The 20,716-nt window shown below is 29.9% G+C and overlaps 3 protein-coding genes across 5 annotated transcripts in view; 1 reads left to right on the top strand and 2 right to left on the bottom strand.

The window, feature by feature from the left end:
• The window catches only part of LOC126769369 (40S ribosomal protein S19a), a 45,516-nt gene extending 35,778 nt beyond the window's left edge, over nucleotides 1–9,738 (bottom strand). Inside the window, exons 1-7 of one of the 3 annotated variants that reach the window (XM_050488089.1) lie at nucleotides 9,680–9,738; nucleotides 8,727–8,797; nucleotides 8,393–8,602; nucleotides 7,971–8,147; nucleotides 5,045–5,357; nucleotides 3,887–4,141; nucleotides 536–697 (exon numbers count right to left, since the gene is read on the bottom strand). In XM_050488089.1, the coding sequence (XP_050344046.1) occupies nucleotides 536–697; nucleotides 3,887–4,141; nucleotides 5,045–5,357; nucleotides 7,971–8,147; nucleotides 8,393–8,602; nucleotides 8,727–8,797 (1,188 nt within the window). In that variant the 5' untranslated portion in view covers nucleotides 9,680–9,738. Of the gene's footprint in view, nucleotides 1–535; nucleotides 698–3,886; nucleotides 4,142–5,044; nucleotides 5,440–7,939; nucleotides 8,148–8,392; nucleotides 8,603–8,726; nucleotides 8,798–9,586 lie in introns of those variants that run through there. The other 2 variants (XM_050488088.1, XM_050488087.1) reach the window with 2 other exon arrangements.
• Nucleotides 9,739–10,654: 916 nt separating this feature from the next.
• LOC126769643 (protein lin-52 homolog) lies at nucleotides 10,655–13,707 on the top strand. Its single transcript, XM_050488530.1, has 4 exons — nucleotides 10,655–10,707; nucleotides 10,853–10,954; nucleotides 11,207–11,305; nucleotides 12,418–13,707. Exons 1-4 carry the CDS (start codon nucleotides 10,674–10,676, stop codon nucleotides 12,558–12,560), a joined length of 378 nt encoding a protein of 125 aa, XP_050344487.1. The 5' UTR covers nucleotides 10,655–10,673; the 3' UTR covers nucleotides 12,561–13,707.
• A 120-nt stretch (nucleotides 13,708–13,827) lies between these two features.
• Nucleotides 13,828–20,324, bottom strand: LOC126769734 (probable cytochrome P450 301a1, mitochondrial). Its single transcript, XM_050488650.1, has 10 exons — nucleotides 20,039–20,324; nucleotides 19,546–19,783; nucleotides 19,167–19,360; nucleotides 18,486–18,684; nucleotides 18,113–18,183; nucleotides 17,644–17,747; nucleotides 16,458–16,621; nucleotides 15,157–15,222; nucleotides 14,517–14,730; nucleotides 13,828–13,938 (listed from the first exon to the last, which is right to left on the bottom strand). The coding sequence occupies exons 1-10, from the start codon at nucleotides 20,322–20,324 to the stop codon at nucleotides 13,828–13,830; spliced, it is 1,647 nt and encodes a 548-aa protein (XP_050344607.1).
• Nucleotides 20,325–20,716: the final 392 nt, after the last annotated feature.

Here is a 20,716-nt window from a genome sequence, read left to right as displayed (position 1 = left end):
ACATTGTGGATTTACCAATAAATCTTTCTTAGTTATTCTTTTTTCAAAACAATAATCCATTGTCGTCTATATAAACATAATAATTATGTCATCGAAATTTAGTTCACAATTTAAAAAAAATTACATAAAGATAAGAAGCAAACGATTGCGTAAGTTAAAGTCGATTATCGTGTGCAATAAAAGTTCCGTTATTTGTTTATAAAAAAAAAGTATGTTGACCTTGACCGCGAAATAATATAAACAGTTTTAACACTGCTCAAAATAACGGTATCACGCTACGGTAACGTTTTTGCTTCATGGAATATACATAATTAAAAAAAACAGTTAATTCTTTCTAAGTTCTGCCTTTCTTTATACAATAATTACGTATAAAATAAAATACTCATAAACATTTATATATATATACTTAATTTGTAAGCATAAGTTAAAATTATTTTAGTTATGTTTAAACGATATGTTTGATTGATGATAGGATGCTAAACCAGGATATTATTTTTTATTGATTGATTTATTATAAATATCATAAAGTACTTACATTACGAGTCGAATTAACCTTGTCCAATATAACGTATCTGTTCGGAATATCCTCATCAAAAGCAAGTTCACTAGGATGGAAACTGAGGTCCGATCTGTGTATAGTCCGTCCATTGTCTTGGGTGTAATATAATTTTTTATTAGTCGAATCCACGAAAACACACTATAAGAAAAAAAAAACGTTTAAATATTATTTATTTGCATTACAATATTATCAAATAATATATAATATTTTTACAAGTATTATACTTGATAAGTGGAAACAGGGTATTAATTATGGGTGAACAAATAATTACATAAAGATTAATACTGCTTATCGGAAAAATACTTTAAGCGTTACAATAATTTAATTATTTCTCTATCCGTGTCATAATTTCTTTTATTTTATAAAATTTATAAATAGAAGGCAGGCGAACAAATGGGCTACTAGACACTGGCGCTGTAAAATATATTATCTACTAACTACGGCCCGCGGCTTCACACAGGTGGGAGGGGGAGAGGCGTTAATCCTATGTCCTTTTCTGGAACCCCTGGCAACGTGTATGCAAATTTTCATGATGTTCGATTGAGTAGTAAAGACTCAAAACGTAACAGACAAACAAACAAACTTACTTTCGAATTTATAACATTAGTTAGGATTCCTTACACCGTCAATTCGCCGTCAATCATGAGAACTGAATGTTGTCCTTTGAGCCTATTATTCACTGGGTCACTAACCTAAGCCAAGATATAGCAAAACGAAGTGATGTTTTTTGGTGGTAAAAGAACTCACGAGTGGGTGAAAAGTTAATAAATACCCAGACGATCTTGTCGAAAGCAAAACAAGGAAAAGTCATATACTTATCTATGTTCTTCAAGTAATAAGGCCGACATTAATCAACCGTATAATTGTATTTATTATCTCTCCAGACAATTGAATAAGTAAATGAATCATAGCATTATGTGTTGATTTTTCGTACAATGAACTGTTTAATTGATATCAAATAGTAACAAGTTCTAACAACCAATTCTTATAATAAACAGTTCAAAATACAAGTGAGATAAATACAAAAATACATGACTAATTCTACTTACTAAGTCTACTTACAAAGTAAATCGTTAAAATATAAAGTTTATTTCATTGCCGGACAAAACAGAAGCAAAGTGATGTTAAGATATTATATCTATTAAATTCCGCTGAAAATATCAAGATATATTGAGCCTTGAATTAATTTAATTAATTTAAAATATCAACTTAATATTATAACAAGATATGACAACACATCTATGTTATTAATTACAACGTCTGTTTATTTTGACGGGCCAGTTGGCGTGGTTGGTAGATACTAGATTGGTTCGATTCCCACCCAGGACAGACATTTGTGTGCAAGAACATGTCTGTTTGTCCTGAGTCTAGGTGTAATTATCTATATAAGTATGTATTTGCGAAAGAAAAGTAGTATATGTAGTATATCAGTTGTCTGATTTCAATAGCACAAGCTCTGCTTAATTTGGGATATCTGATCCCATTGGGCCGTGTGTGAAAAAAAATATATATAAAAAAAAAACTGTATTATATCTATCGAAATTATTATAGTATGGAGGTAATTCTAATTCGAGAAAGTTTCGGTTTGTTTGTAAGTAAAGGATTCTATTTCAATGGTATACGTTAAGTTCTGGACAAATCTTTATATATAATACTTATAATTATCAAATAAAATTATGATTATATTATTATCATTGAGAGTACTTATTGGTTTCTTATTTTCTTGGTGAAAGGACTTTTTGTAGGCCCGTCTGGATAGTCATCACACATTCAACCACCAAACAGCAATATTTAGTATTATTGTTTTCCGGTTTAAAGTGAGTGAGTGAGCAAGTGTACTACATACATAAAATATCTTAGCTGGTGTTACAGTAACTATATAAGGAATGGTTAATATTTATTACAGCGCCAATGTCTACTTATGTGGTGCCGCACGCCCGTTATTAAATTTTTAAATTACTGTTTTAAAGTGATCAAATTCTAAAATCGTATAAAATCAAGCAAATTACTTGAATTAACTATGAGTTTTCAATGAAGTTTGGTATCATAAAATATCCATAATATAGAGAAAATCGATGGCAAAAATATAGAAAATTATATAATTTTTAAAAACCTTTTTGTCACGCCTACGTGATTAACGAAACCCAAAAATATATGAAAATATTTAAAATAACATCTTAGGTATGCAATGACATTGTTTTAATATAGAATATAACTGCATACCGCAATTTGAAACAAATAGTAGTTCGTGCGTAGCTCAGTTCAATGACACTTATAATACTGACGTCGCCTATCGCCGATTTGTCATTCAGATATGTACATAATAAGATCAGATTACTTTGTATTACGATTATAAGTTTGTTTTTGACAAAAGCATATATGCCCTTGGTAAAGTCGTTTAACAGTGCTATGTTATTGACGTTTGCCAATTTTATTTTCACTTCAACGTTATTGGCTAAAAATATTGCACAACTTTTTAAATGTTGCATTTAATTTTTTCTATTAAGTGTATATTAAAAGAAACTCTTATTAGGAACTTTATCACAAAAGAGTTGAATATTGAGAGATAGCCAAGATGGCCCAGTGGTAAGAACGCGTGAATCTCAACCGATGGTCACCGATGGTCATGGGTTCAAACCCGGGTAAACACCACTGAATTTTCATGTGCTTAATTTGTGATTATAATTCATCTCGTGCTTGTTGGTGAAGGAAAACATCGTGAGGAAACCTGCGTGTATCTAATTACACTGAAATTCTGTTCAACTTCATTCACAGGCTCTTACAATTAAGATATATTATTATTTGTATTTTTAAGTTTGATCTTTAGCATTATTAACCACCAACCCACATGGGAGCAGCAAGGTTGAATAATCACAAAACCTTCTCAAATAAGAGAGAAGGCATTAGCCAAGCAGTGGGATATTGACAGGCTGATACTTTATAACTCAGTAGTATATATTAGTAACTGGGCACACAAGCTACGCTTCTTAAGATAAACTTAAAAAGCAAAACCATGGCTCAATACAAAATTTGAGCAAAATTGTTAGAGCCCTTTCTGAGATATCAGAATAAATTTATATGGAAAAATTACTCATTATGGATGATAAGATGATAATCCACACCATTGTATTATGAATGAAGTATCACTTATGCTAAAAATAATTTAAATTCTAAATGGTGTAAACAAAAAGAATTGCTACTATTAGAAATATCATGGTTTTTCTCTATTTTGATAACTCCTCCATTATAAATTTATTTAAATATAACTTGTGAAAAATAGGCTTTTTCTTCTATAAAACAATTAAAATTTGTAAATGGTATACTTACAAACTCAGGGTATTTGGGATGATTGAAGAACTTATCCAGTTGAGCATAACCACTGTCAGCTTCATCTCCTAGTCGAAAGACCTCGGTTTTGTTAGTGAAGTTCTTTCCATAATCATAAGATATATAGAGCGCTGATGATGAAGCAACTCCTTTGTTCCTTGAAGTGGAATCTCTAGCCAGGCAGATGATTACGTCGGAGCCTTCTCCAACCCAATGGACCATTAATTGCTGATGACCATCATTGAGATGAGTAGTCTAAAAGAAGAATATTAATAAAATGCAATTTATATCTTTAATAAATAAATATAATGGTTCAACTTAAAAATTCTATTAACTTAATGATCATTATTTATATTGTTAATTATTTGCTTTATTTTTATTAAAAGCTAAGTATAATTTTTAAATATACCTAATAGGCCTTGTAGAAATAGATAAGTAAAAACTAAAATTGAAAAAAATCTTAAGTTTAATCATTATAATTATGAAATGAAATAGTAAATATATAATTCACTATTTCATGGTCATAAATAAATATCCTTGTTAATAAAAAATATATTAAGATGAACATAATTAATCAAAAGATTATCTAAGCCTTTGATAAAATTATTAGGTATTAATTTCCTTTGTCTTGACAAAAATGTACAAAAATATTATCTTTGATAAGAACTATACAATATATAAAAAAATAAAAACTGAATATAAAATTAATAGTTACATGCATGATACATCAAATATAGATTTTTTTTAATATATTCAAAAAATGAAAATAGTGTTTATAAATCTTTTTGGTAACTTTTATATAATTCTTTGAATTGAATATAAAGCAAAAACTAAATGTAGTATTCCTGTGTTTGTTTGTTTACATCAAGAAATAATTGTGCAAGTAATGTATCTTAAAATAATTTCTTCACAGTAAACGCCCTTCAATAAAGATACTAAAAGTAGTCACCCTTGGTGCGACAATAGACGTCGTTGTGACGTGATAAATATAGAAGAAAGTATGTAATGTAAATATGTTGTATAGTGCGTCTACTCGCCGTATCTAAATGACAAGCAACAACATATAAATAACTACATCTGTCCAATCATGCGGGCGGCAGACGATTAAAAAATCAAAACAAAGGGGAGTTATTGAATTAATAAGGAAATGATTGTTACCCATGAGCTTATATTCTTATGTTTTTCCAATGGTGGCGGCGGAGTCGTCGGCGCATCGCGTTTTTTTCTTTCCAATGCCGCACTAGTATTTTCATCTATAATTCTGTTTATTACAGTTATTTTTTGATTATGATTATTGTGTGGCTCTGCCACGTAAAGATTAACTGCCGGGTGATCATATTGCTGTTCAGCTAGTACACACGAAATTATATTCACAACAGCAATAAAACTAATTTTAAATCCTAAAGCCGCTAACATTTTGTCATCACTGCAAATCCAAGCCCATCCGACATCGACTGTAATTCGTATAAAACTGCGCTGGACCTCTCAATTCTCAAATATATAGTGTTAAACTATGGCTGGACCACTGACTGACTGATTAACAAAAACACAATGAAGTGACAATTCAATAATGACAACAAAAATTTTAAAAGTTCAAATGTCAAGCTGCTGTCAAACAAGAGAGAACGTCGAATTGTCAAATTATTGTAGACCGTAGACAAACTAAAAGAACAAAACGAATATTTTGTCAATGTGCGCGTATAATTAATAATAACTGCATTCCCTGTTTTGGGAGGTAAATAATTTTCAGGGTTAATTAAAACAAAAATGAGGTAATTAAATTTTACTATTTAATATTTATTATGCATTTTTTTAATTAAAATACTTTTTTGTTTTCCCAATACACCCATTGCAGTTGCATAGTTTGTTTTTGTCTTAGTTATCAATAGTACTTCAGCATCTTTATATGGTATTGGATTAGTGCCCTCCTCAGATGCTGAAATCTAAAACACTCAATTAAATTATTAATAAAGAATGGTTGCCACGTATATTTCTATGTTAAGAGTCAAAACTGGGAATGTAATAATATTATAAATTCAAGAAGAATTTTTAATAATGTTGTCATTAGGAAATTATAAATCGGAGAACGAATAAATTAAAATAACATATTTATATATAACGAAGCACTTTAAGCTATTATTCGACTCCGTATTTATTTGTTTACATTGTCGACGAGCCTAAATTTTTATCTCTTTAATTTTATCGAAAATTGGGACATTTTTTAACTGACGCTGGCAGCACATGATAAATAATTATAGGTTATGAATGATAAAAACGGGAAAATCCTATTATCTTCAGGATTTTAATATTAGGCCCGTCATCAAGCGTACCAAGTCAAGTTTGTTTCGCTACTTGAGTAGCCGACCTTGATAAAACTGGTTACGCGATACAAAAAGATTTGATAATTCTATCTCTGTCCCATTTGTAACGTGATTTCCGTTCTCTTTTTTTTGTAAGTTAGAAGGAAAACATCATTTTGTTAGACAGATAAATAAATTATAACACAACAGAGTATATACAGAAGTATAGAAATAATAATTCAGAATGTAAAACTGGGGTGAAAGAAAAAAATATAACAATTAAATTGAGTACATATTACACATTATAAAGATAACAAAATTATATTTTATCCAACGGATATGAACTTGCGAGGCTGGGTTTTGAAACATTAGGTCCATGGTCGTCTGATTCAAAAAAAAATCATAAAAGATCTTTCTAAGAAACTGGTCCACACTTCTGGTGACCCAAGAGCTGGGGCTTATTTAGCCCAAAGTCTGAGTCTAGCGGTGCAGAGAGGCAATAGTGCCAGCGTCTTGGGTACAATGCCAGAGGAAAATCGTTTAGACGGCGTGTTTTAGTTATAAATTTGTCATGTGTATTTCATTTTTTATTTTAATTTTGTATATTATAAAAATGTCTGTATATAGTTTACTAATACTATAGTTTACTAATACTATTAGTTTACTAATAGAGATAAATTAGATATTAAAATTAGATACATTAATATATAACTTATACTACATAAAAAGTAAAACCTACCCAAGGTTAATAAATAAATGGGTATGAAGAACGTAAATACGCTATATCAATCAAGGTGGAATTTAGATGTTCTTCCATAGCTTGAACACTCATAAGATATGATACATTCTGCTAAGGATTTGTAGAGGAATAGAAACGTTTGGATTGGTATGTTAGTACAGAAAATGTAGCCGGTATTCCACTTAATTTATTGCGCACATGATTAATGTGACCCTTGCTGTTATTTATATAAGTATTGTATAATTACCGCGTTATATTGTCTACTTTTGCCCTGCGTCACCGTTATCACCAACTAATAAATAATATACCTAATAGAGTAAATTCCCCACATTTTATAAGTTCTCGAGAGTTGATAGCACAGAAATAAATATAATAAAGTAATAAGATAAAAAGGACATTGATAATCCTGTGGCATTTGGCGCTAGTTTTTCTAAACAAAAGAACGTTAATAAAATATCTAAATAGTTCCCTATTATATTTCTCATACTCAGGTCAATTGTTAAGGCTTTTGTAAATGTAATAAATTTGTAATTTCGACTATTATATAAATGATTGTACGACATTCACAGCTACAAAACTTTTAAGTTCCTCTATATTCCTCTGCGTCCATTACTTACACAAGGCCTTACAAATTTGCAGTCACAGTTGCCACAATGGCATCTGAAATGGCACTTACTAATATGCTTAACTGCTTTAAGGTAATAGCCTAATGCGGCTAACCTATCTCTGTATAAATGAAAATTTAATAAAATATTCTTGATCTCTTCTGTTGTAATATGTATATTTTATAATACTAACAATTGTTTAATTAATGTTAATTTGTGGTTTGTGTGTGTGGACATAAGGAAAATAATGCAACCTGTTGGCAGAACTAACTACCATTAGGTATTAAATTATTTCTTTACCTAAATATGCCATACTTTGGGAACTTTAAAAAAAAAATTAAACTAAATATTTAGTGCAAGTCTTATTAAGTTATATAAAAAAGACAGGTTTAAAATAATAAAATTCAAATATTTTATAGTTTTTATTATATTAAAATTACAGAACAATAACACTCTGTTTGGCTGCTTGTTTAGCCTTTAGACGAACTTGTGCAGCAATTCTGTCCAAGTCACGTCTTCCGTGAACAGTAAGGATCCGGCCACCATCAGGAATTTTCTCAACTAACTTCAAGGCCTCAAGAGCCTGAAGTGCTTTACGAGCAATACTGCCTGATGATCTATAAATAACATACAGTATATAAATACACAGGTGTTTATGAACTACTTATAATATAAAATAATTTTTAAAATTGCACATTTTACAATCAGTATAGTTTTATTAATATTACTTTGGCCAAAGACACAGAATATAATCTATATATCTATCTATATACTATTGATTATATTTTAAATCTCATATTTTACAATAATAGCGATTGATATTTACAAGGTTTAAGTGATAATAAATAACTTTATAAATTACCTGCAAAAGTGGGAAGGAGTGACACCATTACGTTTGCGACCACCAAAGATCTTTGTTACAGTCTTAACACCAACTGGAGAGCGAATGTAGATGTGACGTAAAATTGCAGCACAGCGTACATAAAACCAGTCAGGATCGTAGGGTGCCAATTCCTTAAAACGGGCAGTTTTTACCAGATCCATGTGTTCTGGAACTTTGACCTTGCCCATCCTGAAAAGTTAAATGGTAATTGGAATAAATAAATGTATCATCTTACATTTCAAATATTGAGAAAAGAGGTTTAATAAGTGTTGTAATTTTTAAATATATTAATTGTATTTTCATGCCAACTTACTTTTTCAAGTGGGCAGCTACGGTCTTGACGACCTTGTCTTGTTCAACATCCTTCAATGTGACGGAACGCATCTGAAATTGAAGTAATCAAATGTTATTAGTGAAAATAGTCAAACTTAAATAATTATAAAATTTCAATCTCTTAGTAACTAATTCAATTGTTTTATTGTGATATTTTCCAAGGTATACTGGCCAATGTAAACAAATTATAACTACATGTAGTTGAAAATTTTTACCAAATGGACTAACCATAACTAACAATAAATTATGTTTTAATTGTGTGAAGTAAAACCTCTGATGTTCATAGCGGTATCATTATTTTCTACAAAAGCATATTTATTTAAACCAATTTCTTACTTTAGGAAACAATGCTTTAAACTTATGGTAAATATTTATTGTAAATGATTCTAAATTCTAAAAAAGATGTTTACACATTTAATGTGAAAAGAGTATCAAGGAAAAGTAAGGCAGTCACAATAAATAACATTTTCACAAACTTCTATGACAATAACAAAAAATATTTTATGTTTATTTAATAACCTTCATCATTTAAATAACAATTAAAAGCATCTTCGACTTCAGAGATATTCGCCATCAAGCCATAGAAGAGGTTATGTTCAACGTACTATATTTTAGCACTAAACCGATAGTCAGCTAACTCAACACACTTAAAATTATGATTACTAGACTGGTATGTGATAGATTTTATAAAATTTTAAGAATCTAGATTAAGTATACGGTAGTTAAAGTGTGTAATGTACATTGGTGTTGTGGCTTCAAGATCTCAACATGTCATTAGTCCATTATCTATTAGAAGCGTTGGTGTCTTGAAGATTATTGGTAGTTATAATTTATTTTTACCTTACGCTATATTGTAGCACTTTTTATTTGTTTAATCTGATATTCACTTTTAATTTTTCACTAAAAACCATGCGGTAGAACCACGACACTCACCTTGCCTAGGGCCGATCCGAAAGAAAGAAAGAGACAGATAAACTAAGCCAATGTTGTCGTTCTACTAAATTATATTTTAAGTATAAGTATATATTGCCATTCTACTAAAATCCAAAAATATATTAAATTTAGTTTTTAAATTTATATAGTTAATTTGTTGAAAAGCAATGAAGTTTTCCAAAAAATTATTGGAGCCCATTTTAGAAAATATTATAATTTTGATTATGATGATGATTATGAGATGTGAGAAATATTAATAATTATTATATAACCTGCATAACTATTTTCTAAATTTGACTTAAAGAATAGGTGGAAGCTGTTCGATGAAGAAAAATGTAATTAAAAAATTTCTATTAAAAAAAATAACGTTTACATTTTTTAGTTTTTAAATGTTATGGAATGTAAGTTACATCATTCAAAAGATATACATACGCATGCGTGATTTTTTTTCTGCACATTCACTTATGTTTTTTTCTAAATTTGTAAAACTTTTCGTTTTTAAAATGTCTAAACTATTTCATTAATTTGAAATTAATTTTAATGTTTGTTAATATTTCTGCACAGTTAATAATAAGTTATAATTATAAATGTTCAAACTCTATATCGAAATATACTAAATTCAAATAGACAGTTACATTACAAACTTTTATCTTCTATTTATAAAAAATATTAAAGTTGAAAAAATTTTACTTATTTAAAACATTTTGACTTAAATTTTCTTACTCAATATTTAAAAAAGAAATAAATTATATAAATAAAAAAATAAGTAACAGCCTGTAAATGTCCCACTGCGGGGCTAAGGCCTCCTCTCCCTTTTTGAGGAGAAGGTTGATTATATAATGGTCAATAATTTTAAAAAGTACATCCCTTTTTACATGTTATCTTTTCATTAATAACAATAAAATACTTTGTCAAGAAATGAACGCATCTTATCTTTGAGTACCATTAAAAGTTTAATTTATGTTTATGGTTATTTGTTGTCAAATTCAAGAAAATGGCCGCGAAACAAAATTCTTTAATAAATGAAGGTAAAATTGTTGATATTAAACATTTTTTGTTTTCCATGTATTATTTTAGATCACTATACTGGTATAGTTTCTTTGTTTTATGCTGTAGTATTTGTTCTTTTTTATTTAGAGTTTCTTAACCTTTGATAAAATACTATTATTTCAGCCCAAACTACATCTGAATATATTCCTCTGACGTCGTTAGAAGAAAGCTTACTAAGCTTAGAGAAGCTAGATCGAGCTTCCCCAGAGTTGTGGCCTGAACAAAGTAAGATTGTTTGTGCATGATTTGCCTCATTGTGTCTATTTGATATTATTTATTGTGAAAGTAATAATTTTTCAAAAGTGCCGCGATTGCGTTACTTTTCTAATGTTGTCATTCCGCCCACCATTACGTTTGTTCATTTTTGGCGTTACGGTTATAACGACTGGTTTTTAAACATTGAATTTGAAATGGGAGATATGAACAGCAATTTTTCGAATGATGAGGGCTCACGGTGTTCAAATGATTCTTTTGTAGTCCCTGGGGTGTCAGAGTTCGCAGCTTTGCAAAACCCTAACCAATCGCCTCCGTCATGGAATAAAGGACTTACCAAAGACGACTACAATTATATGCAACGTGAGTATATGATTATATTGATTCTGATCTTTTTGGAAAAATATTTTATGAAATAATTATATATCGATTATATAATAAGTCTATGTTAATCGGAATCTATATATATTTTCATTTATACACCTTGTGTTTTTCAACTTTTTTATTGTGATATTATTAGTGTTTTAAATATAAATTACTATCCACTACTACTTTAGTAATCTTGACAAATTTATTTTGATAATAGTAAAATATTGTATATTTTCTTATAATAGTGTATCATAAACTTATTTATGTTATTAAATTATAAAAAGCTTAGCTTGGGCAAATAATGTATAGAATTTTTACATATAAAAAAATCACAATATTGATGTCACTTTAATATTAAAAAATTACTAAGCTTAGTAGTGGTATATACATATTAGAAAAGATTATAGGATTCATTCTATTTATGAATTCTTTATGTTATGGATTCTATCTATTTTATATATATAACATGTAAAAAGTTGAGTATGCTTGCATCTTATTCACTGCACATTATTTTTTTCGGAAGTTTTTAATATATAATTCAATTTAAGTAAATTTACAAATAATACAGAAATGTCAAATATTTTGTCACTTAAAAAAATATGTTTAGTAGTTTACAAGTTATCCTTAGTTATCTAAATTGTGTGCATCAAATTAATGTTCTATTTATTAGTTGATTTTAAAGATCCTACAAAAATAGTCCAAACTGTATAACTGTTATTTTCTTAATAAAACATAGGGAAAAATTAATCGCCAGTTCTGTTAGCTTGAACTCGGCTTGACACGCTACCGCATGTTTAGATAGTATTGTCGGCTCTATTTATTTATCTCTAATTAAAGATTTTAATTTAAATTAAAATTGATTATTAGCTTAACACTTTGATTAATTATTTCATATTATCTAGACATAAAATAGCTCAGTATTTTATTCTCCTTAGTTTGTCAATAGTATTAGATTTTAATCAGTAATTGATAGTAATCCATACATTCTCTATTTTTATTGGATAGCTTAATGTTTAAAATAAAAATTAGATGTAAAAGTAGAAAAAAAAATTTTAAAACATGTAAATTAATGTTTCAAAAGATTATTAATTGCTTATATATTTCAGAGCTGGGATCATTAACTACAAGTAGCCTCATCATGGAGGTAAAGAAACTTCATGATCTTGCTTATCAACTAGGTTTGGAAGAAGCAAAGGAGATGACAAGGGGGAAATACTTAAATATATTCTCTTCTAGACGCCAGAGATAATAATAAGGGGCTCTGTCTTAAAAATATACTTACATAATAAATATGATATTAATAATATTACATTTGTGGCAAAATAAGGTAAATCTTGTACTAAAAATGAAGTTTTAAAAGTTAAAGTTCACTTGATGTTATTTTAATTGTTAAGAATGCTGAATTTTAAGTTTGTTTCGATGAGTTCTTTGTAAATATTGTACAGTTGGTGACTACTTTCATTGGCTTGATAATGTGTTTTGCATTATAGCTTTGTTTGACTAAATATTTGGTGCTTTCGAAAATATTACAAATAACTGAAATATCACAATATTTGCTTCTTTGTAAAAGGGCTGTGCAATCCTACCTAGCCAATGATTAAAGGTTAATGTGTAAACATATGCCACTATGTAAAATGTCATTATTAAACAAAGAAATGAAATATACAAATACAAATATACTTTCTAGAAATATATAATATACTTTTAAATATTATGTAATAGTCATTAGTTGTTAACGATGTGTAAAATCTTTATATAATCTACTACTTTTATTCAAGTAAAGTTGACGATGAAGAAAATAATATATTTGTTTAATGAATTCTGTCATAATAACACAGACAAAATAAATAAGATGGAAGCGACATTAATTAATAGTATGAATTCATAGGTTTTGTCATTATGAAATTCAAGCAATAACAATTTTTTAATTTAGCAGGTGATTATTTAAACAATGCTGTGACTTAGTAGAAGAACGAAACGTTGTTCCACAAGTGAAATTAAAAATCCGACGTATAAATTGTCAGCCATTTTTATTAACACGTGCGAACTAAGCAACAGCAAAACATTGCGGTGCATTTTACACGGCACTGTGCTGCGGCACGGCGCCGTGCCGTTACACGGTGGCCGGTGCCGCACCGTAGACATGGGTCCACGCCCTTAATAATACAATACAACTTTAATTATTTTAATTCTCTCATTTTCTTTTCTCACGCAACTGTCACCGGCGCTAATAAGACCACAATTTTAATATATTTTGACACTGTCCAAAACCCATCTCTATCACCGTCACAAATTGTTTGTAGACATGAACTTATTAAACTAAGTATATTTTATATAAAAAATAATTTATGTCATTATTGAACATGTAATGTTTTTGTAAATAGTAGCAAAATTATTTTAAACTAATTGTGTTAAAAAATAAAATATTATTTTAATCATTTTGTATTTTTTTTTTCCGTAACTTACATAAGAGCAACATCTATGAATCTAGTATTTGTTAGAAATACATATATGAATTACATTCTATCAATAAATCTTATTTTTAATGGTCTATTTGGCCTTGTAATAAAACCATGTGACGGCTGCACATCACCATAATGATACTCAAGTCTGTATTTTTGTAATACCTGCGTGGAAAAAAAATCTTATTAATATGGTAATAATACAACGCTATTAATTAGCGTTGACTTGTAAAATGCTTATTTGACTCGATAATGGTCGGTGGTGACCCCTTTATATTAAAATACATAACATATAAAACATGGTTTACGATAGTAAAATGATCATGCAGTTCAGATTGTCTGTATTAGAACCGTGAATCCTGTTAAGAGACATTTTCGATATTTTATTGTGGTATGAACAGGGCAATGTTGGGTTAAAAATGACATGCACGAAGATTAATAAAAAAAAACTGAAATTTATGGTAAAAACGATTAATTTCAGAACAGACTTCACTTCAAAAATATATAATATAGAATACTCTCAAGTGCAAAACTAAAACTTTTAAAAATACTTATTGGATTAATGAAAAGGTAAATTCGTAAGAAAGTTAAATTACTTCAACAAAATTATTTATAAGCTACAATCATGCAGATATTTTCTTATAATACATTGATTAGGTTATGAGTGAATAGTATATAAACAATTATTTTAATCTTGACGTTATATGATAAAAGAAACTCAGCGATTATTCATACAACTATACCTTAATTGTTAAAAGAGATATCATAGTTTCAGCTACATTTTGCCCAACACATTTCCTAGCTCCATACCCAAATGGTATTGAAGCAAATGTGTGGTAATTCTTAGCCTCAGGCTTCAGCCATCTCTCAGGGCAGAACTTTGTAGCGTCATCAAAGTTACCTTCTTTGAGTGAAGTATCTTGTGTCGACATTATTATCATTGTTCCTCGTGGAATACTATAAATATATATTATTTATTATATTAATTTAATTGTTTTTATAGTCTAATTTTTAATGCCAATTACATTGTTACAAGTGCCGGCAGTGCAAGCAGTCCGGCCGCCGGTGTCTACGTTAATTAATCGTTTAATTTGAATACTTTCCTATATAAAATAACATAAAAAGGTCAAAACAAAAAAGAACTACGGCAATATTGTTCTATACTGCAAGAAAAGTAAATGGGCACATTTAAATTTGATATTCTAATAGAATTGCTATACCCCAACGTAATTCAATGTTTCGCGACTAACTGACAAACAATATACTAAGTGGTTAAAGCCGATCCTGATACAAGGTTCCCTGGACACTCTTTCTACTCCACTACGCGGATTTTTAAAGCTTACCGCGTAAGTTCAACAAGTAAAAATATTACACGTTACTTACTTGTAATTATCCAATGTTATATTCCTAGAGAGAATTCTTGTCAGCAGTGGAATTGGAGGAACCAATCTAGGAGATTTCAAATAAGAATACATTCAACCAGGAATGCATTAGAAAGTCGCATCTCGAATTTTGGGTTGATAAGGTTTATTTTTGGTAGGGGTTGGTTGGCCCTTTCAAACGACACCCCCTTCACCCCGCGGAGACGCGTAGTTTTTTTATATGAGTTTGAAGTTATGCGCAATGGCACATCCTTTTACGTTCACATGTGCATTTATAATATTTGAATACGAATACTTTATCTAACAGATATATAGATAGACCGGTGAACAGCAGCCGATTCGATTCTGGCGAAGTTAAAAGTATTAAGTATCTATACGTCTTTGCCCTAGAATTTGATGTGTAATCATTAGGGTACCCCGAATTGAGTTTTGGCTTCATTTTAATAGAAATAAAACAAAAAATATTTTATAAAATAATAATGACTTATTATAAAATAACAAAAAAATATTTATAAAACAAAATAAACGTATTCTAGAACTTTAAAAATGCACATGTAAACAAAGACATGACTTCAAACTCAACGCGTCTCCGCGGAGTTAGGGGGGGGGGGGTTCATTTGAATGGGGCAATCAAGCCCAATAAAAAAACAACCATTATCAACCCCAAATTCGAGATACAATTTTTTTATTGCCAACTCAAGATACCAACAAAATTAACTCAACGTCTTGCTGTCCACCTAGCCATGTGAAAGTTGCAGTTTAGATTATTGAGGGTTACATTTGAAAATACACTATAAATATATAAACTAAGTTTAAGGTTAACAAGCATAATGGGACCTACTAACATTTAATATAAAATTATAATAAATGATATCATGCACCGTGTGCATGATATCATTTGTTTAGAGAACATAGTTTAACATAGAACAAGAAATTAAAAAGTTAAATTGGGCGTTATTTTTGCATTGCAGCATCAGCATGATCTTTCTAGCAGCAAAACGCGAGAAAAATAGTCGTAAATGTTAGAACATTCGAAAAGAAGTAAATAATGACATATTTCATAGTAACTTATGAGAAATTTTCGATAATCATGTTTTCATAGTATCTAAATAAATGGCGATAATGCTTCCAAAAATCTTCAAATCTTCATCAAAAAAAGACAAAATTGAGCTATGATAATTATTAGCAACTTCTTAACACTTGAAAAATGCGTGGTTCCTATACTCAATAGCACCACAGAATAATCGAACCGTTTTTTAAATAGGCAATGTGAGCGTTTATTATTATTTTCCTACGATTTACCTCAATGTCTCTTTGATACACGCTTGTAAATACGGAGTATTCTCTTTAATATTTTCGATGTCGTTTACATTTTGATACAAGTTCCCTACTTCTTGGTAGAGCAACCTTTGATTCTTTTGATGTTTCGCGATGTTATATAATAAGAATGCCATTGAAGATGTAATCTGTAAAATTGAAAAATGTTTAATTGCGTTCAACGAGTTCTCGTTCACATTTGTTCGTTTAAAGTAAATTTAAAAATAGTATAACTTCTACCATGACAGGTTTAAGTCTTTGTTTGGATATGGAGTTATCAATTGTTCGACTAAACTCTATTATTAATTCTAACGGGAAAACATGTTTACGATTTACGTTGTCAATTTTTTTCCTACATTATTATTAGAAGGTAGGAACTTAACATTATACGTTTAAATGTCAGTAGAGATACTGATATCAGTATAATTCACCTTTTATTGAGAATATTATTTTCTTCTAATTATGGAGTTATGAGTTATGGTTCGAATAAATGTTTTTCAACACTATGAAGGACATAGGTCGTTATTATTAGCGATGGTGAATGATAGATAGACGTACACACGTGGCAATTTTTTATCCGACACATGCAGGCTTCCTCACGACATTTTCCTTAGATGCCGAGCACGAGATGAATTATAAACACATTCGTTTTTTATAGAATAAGTAGGTGGACGAGCGTATTGGCTACGTGATGTTAAGTGGTCACCAACGCCCACCCATAATTACATTGGCATTGTAAGAAACGTTAACCATCGCTTACTTCGCCATTGCGCCATCAACCTTGGGAACTAAGATGTTATGTTCCTTGTGCCTTTAACTACACCGGCTCACTCACCCTTTAAACCTTAATACCAAGTACTGCTTTTGCAGTAGAAAATTTTTCTTCGAACAACTGCGAATCTAAGCGAAGGCTATCTTTGCGAATTTACACAATTAAGCACTCGTAAAAAAATATGTATTTCTTTTATTTGGATACTTGTGCCCATTATCAACTGGTGAATTGCGCAGGAGGTGTAACTGCATCTTTCAAAACTCTGGGTTGCTACTGCGAATTTCTTATCAAAACTTATCACTTTTTATTGGTTTAGTTGCCTAGTCAGCTATAGACTTGAATCAAATTGGCATCTACAGGTTTATAAGCTAGTCATATCATATATAAAACAATATTAACCGTATTGACGCCAATGAGCATCATATCCATCAAAATTGTAGAGATATCTTCCGCATTAAACTTTTCCTCGCTTAGCAACATTGCGCTAGTTAGAGATTTCGGACCTAATAATGATGGCTTTTTTTTAATTTTTTAAATTTTTTTAGGCGTTCTTATTCTGGTTTACATAACGTAGACTCTTGTCAAAATATGAAAATCCCAAAAAATATTAGTAGTGTTGTTTAAATAACTTTACCAATAAATTTAAATATGCCGTTAAGTATTCAAACTATGGATAGAAAGGAATATTACTTTTCGGGCAGTATTTGGCATATTCGTCCGGCTTAACAAATATTCGTGTATCGGCCAAACGCGCAAATATTTGGTTCGTCAATTTTTGCCAAATCTACTGGTTTTGGGTAAATTTCTAATTCACGCAACGTAGTGCGGTTTTGTAAAATAAATCATATAAAACGAAATTATTACATACTAATATTATGCTCGTCCTGGACCTTCGTAGCAATCTCTTGTTCTATATCCAAAATATATTTTCCAATAAGGCTGCAAATAAACTCAAGGTAAAATAAAATACCCCCACTATTTTTTTTTTTACAAAAAGAGCCAAGATGTTAGTTATAACCCGTAAGGTAAAACTCAGTTTTCCGACGCCCTTTATATTTAATACACGTTCGGCACGTTTTCCAAGGCCTAATACAGTTTCTATGGTTTCTTTTCGCATCAAATGAGTTATTTTTACTAGACATGAAAGACTTAAAAAATACTCATAGTTATTTTGATTTCAAATATAAATAATATTTAAGTTTCCTAAATGGTTTTAAGATAAATAATTATAATATACTTACTTGTCCAGATTGTCACAATACTTGACCAGAGAATACCAAGCTGGTGTAGTAAAGAACTTCCAAAAGTGTATACCCGTTTCACATTTAATGATTGCATCAGTTGCCTTCTCCAAGCTGTGGTACATCCATGACGCGTCACACTGACTATACACTAACTCCGTTTCTAACAGTTGGAAATTCTTTGAGAACATTATTAGTCCTATAATTGGTTTATTGCAAATTAATAAAAATACAATTTCAGGTGAAAAATGCACTTAACATCTTAAACAAAAAGATGGAATGGAAGTGGATTGAAAATAGAAAATATAATAATATTTTTTCGCAATATATTTCACCCACGGACGGCAGAGGAAATTATGATTATTACAGTGAGGGTGTGCTGAAATACCGGTGCATCCTTTATTCAACCACTCTCAAAGTCCGATGAGGGGAAGATGCTTTCTAAGATATTGAACTCTAACATGACGACAAATAAACCCAATCATTTTTATTCATTCGATATAGTATTCAGACGCAGGCCCTTACAATCCACAACAGTGAACGAGAAAAAAAAAGCAAAACTAAAATGAATTGGCTATTAACTTCATAACCTCAGTTTAATGGAACGAAGATTATTATTCCGTAAACATATGTAACATTAAACATAATCGTGTATGCCCATTCATACACGTTTTTACTTACCCATACAATCGAATGACCATTTATGTATTTCCTTATGTAGATCCTTCGATATTTCATCCTGATAATTTCTTATATTGTAAATCTTTTGTGTGAACTTTTCGCACACATCATTAATGTTCTGGGCGTGTGGGACGAACGCATTATGTGCGGGATTGTACATCACTGATCTTTGTCGTACCCAATCATGACCATGTCTAAAATATTATATTAAAATTATTTATGAGTGGTATGTTTATGTAGACGCATAATTTGAGATACCTAATTAGGTTTTCCTTTTCTGCCAACTACTGATTTGAGCCCACACCCGTGTAAGGATGCGCTGCACGATTCTATCCCCTGGGCGTTATCAGCTCAGTCATTAATTAATGTATGTACTAACACAGTATAAAGTCCACCAAAAATATGGTTTTTGTGTTCAGTTCGATATTTCTCTAGCGATTGCAACGTCGATCTAACAGGATATTCTCCTTCCATGCTGAACACTTTCTGGATGTGGTCAGGGTGGTTGATGAGCACGATGTCGCTTCCGACGGGGCTGACGAATCGTACCACGGGACCGTATTTTTCAAAAAGATTGGAAAAACTACGTGTAGTTCTTCTATTAGCTAAGATTGTTCCTAAAATGTAAATTAAAATAATAATCGTTTTGTTAAAACACTTTTTTTAAACATAAGGTAATTTATTTTATCTGTTTTGCTCATTTACTAATATCTCAGTGAACCTTTATTGTTCACCTGGATTCATTAGTCCAAAAATCGATCTTCAAATCTTGTCTAAAATATCTTTATTAAGCATAGAGTTCTATTAACAGTATGAAATATTTTCAATAATTTCGTATATGTGTTAAGAGAAAATTATTAAATGATACTAACCAATATTGAGACCGAAAGTTAAAAAACCAGCAGTAATTTGAGTTCCAATTTCCGTTATATAGTTACGACATATTGATAAATATTTCAACGACTTTGGTCCTGGAACTTCATCAAAGGGCAATACTATAGGTTCTTTAGTATTTAAAACCATTGGCACTATACGAGGTAAAGCAGTAGAAACATCTCCTACTCCATTGTTTACTCGAGTTGCTTCGTCTATTGTCGCCTTTTTAGGTTGAGTTTTTATCATATCGTTGTTTATTTCTAACGGTTTTATTGTCTGCATTTTCGAAAGCCAAATGTGTAAGTTATTTCCAGTATACCTAAAATATTTGGTTACACGGGGCTTAAGATATCTTAAATTGCTTAATGCCATCTTTAACTTAATAACAACGTTTAAAATGAATATAAATATCTTATAGACTTTTTCGTTTTCGACATAGAATAAAACAAAAGAAGGTATGAAGCTATAATCGGTTTTTAAAATTCGCGCTCTATAATTTATATTTTTTATATATTATCTATTGTGCTACAACAATACAAACGGGCTGAATAATAGTATATTAAATAAAAAAGATTTTAGACCAATTAAAAAAGGCCAATTACATTACTATTTATTATTTATGTATATCAAATAATTTTAATAAGAATAGTGTCTTTATTTTATCTTTAACAACG

The sequence above is a fragment of the Nymphalis io genome, chromosome 7 (assembly GCF_905147045.1).
Source record: "Nymphalis io chromosome 7, ilAglIoxx1.1, whole genome shotgun sequence".
NCBI classification, from domain to species: Eukaryota; Metazoa; Arthropoda; class Insecta; order Lepidoptera; family Nymphalidae; genus Nymphalis; species Nymphalis io.
This window is presented reverse-complemented; position numbering and strand designations above follow the sequence as displayed.

What these genes read in the sequence shown, in the direction of transcription:
- LOC126769643 (XM_050488530.1), top strand. Translation starts at nt 10,674, where the DNA reads ATGGCCGCGAAACAAAATTCTTTAATAAATGAAG. An exon ending in AAATTCTTTAATAAATGAAG is followed by an intron (nt 10,708 to 10,852) that starts GTAAAATTGTTG and finishes CTATTATTTCAG; the next exon opens with CCCAAACTACATCTGAATAT. An exon ending in CGACTACAATTATATGCAAC is followed by an intron (nt 11,306 to 12,417) that starts GTGAGTATATGA and finishes TATATATTTCAG; the next exon opens with AGCTGGGATCATTAACTACA.
- LOC126769734 (XM_050488650.1), bottom strand. Translation starts at nt 20,324, where the DNA reads ATGCAGACAATAAAACCGTTAGAAATAAACAACGATATGATAAAAACT. An exon ending in CCAGGACGAGCATAATATTA is followed by an intron (nt 17,748 to 18,112) that starts GTATGTAATAAT and finishes CATCATTATTAG; the next exon opens with GTCCGAAATCTCTAACTAGC. An exon ending in TGCTCATTGGCGTCAATACG is followed by an intron (nt 16,622 to 17,643) that starts GTTAATATTGTT and finishes TCAATTTTACAG; the next exon opens with ATTACATCTTCAATGGCATT.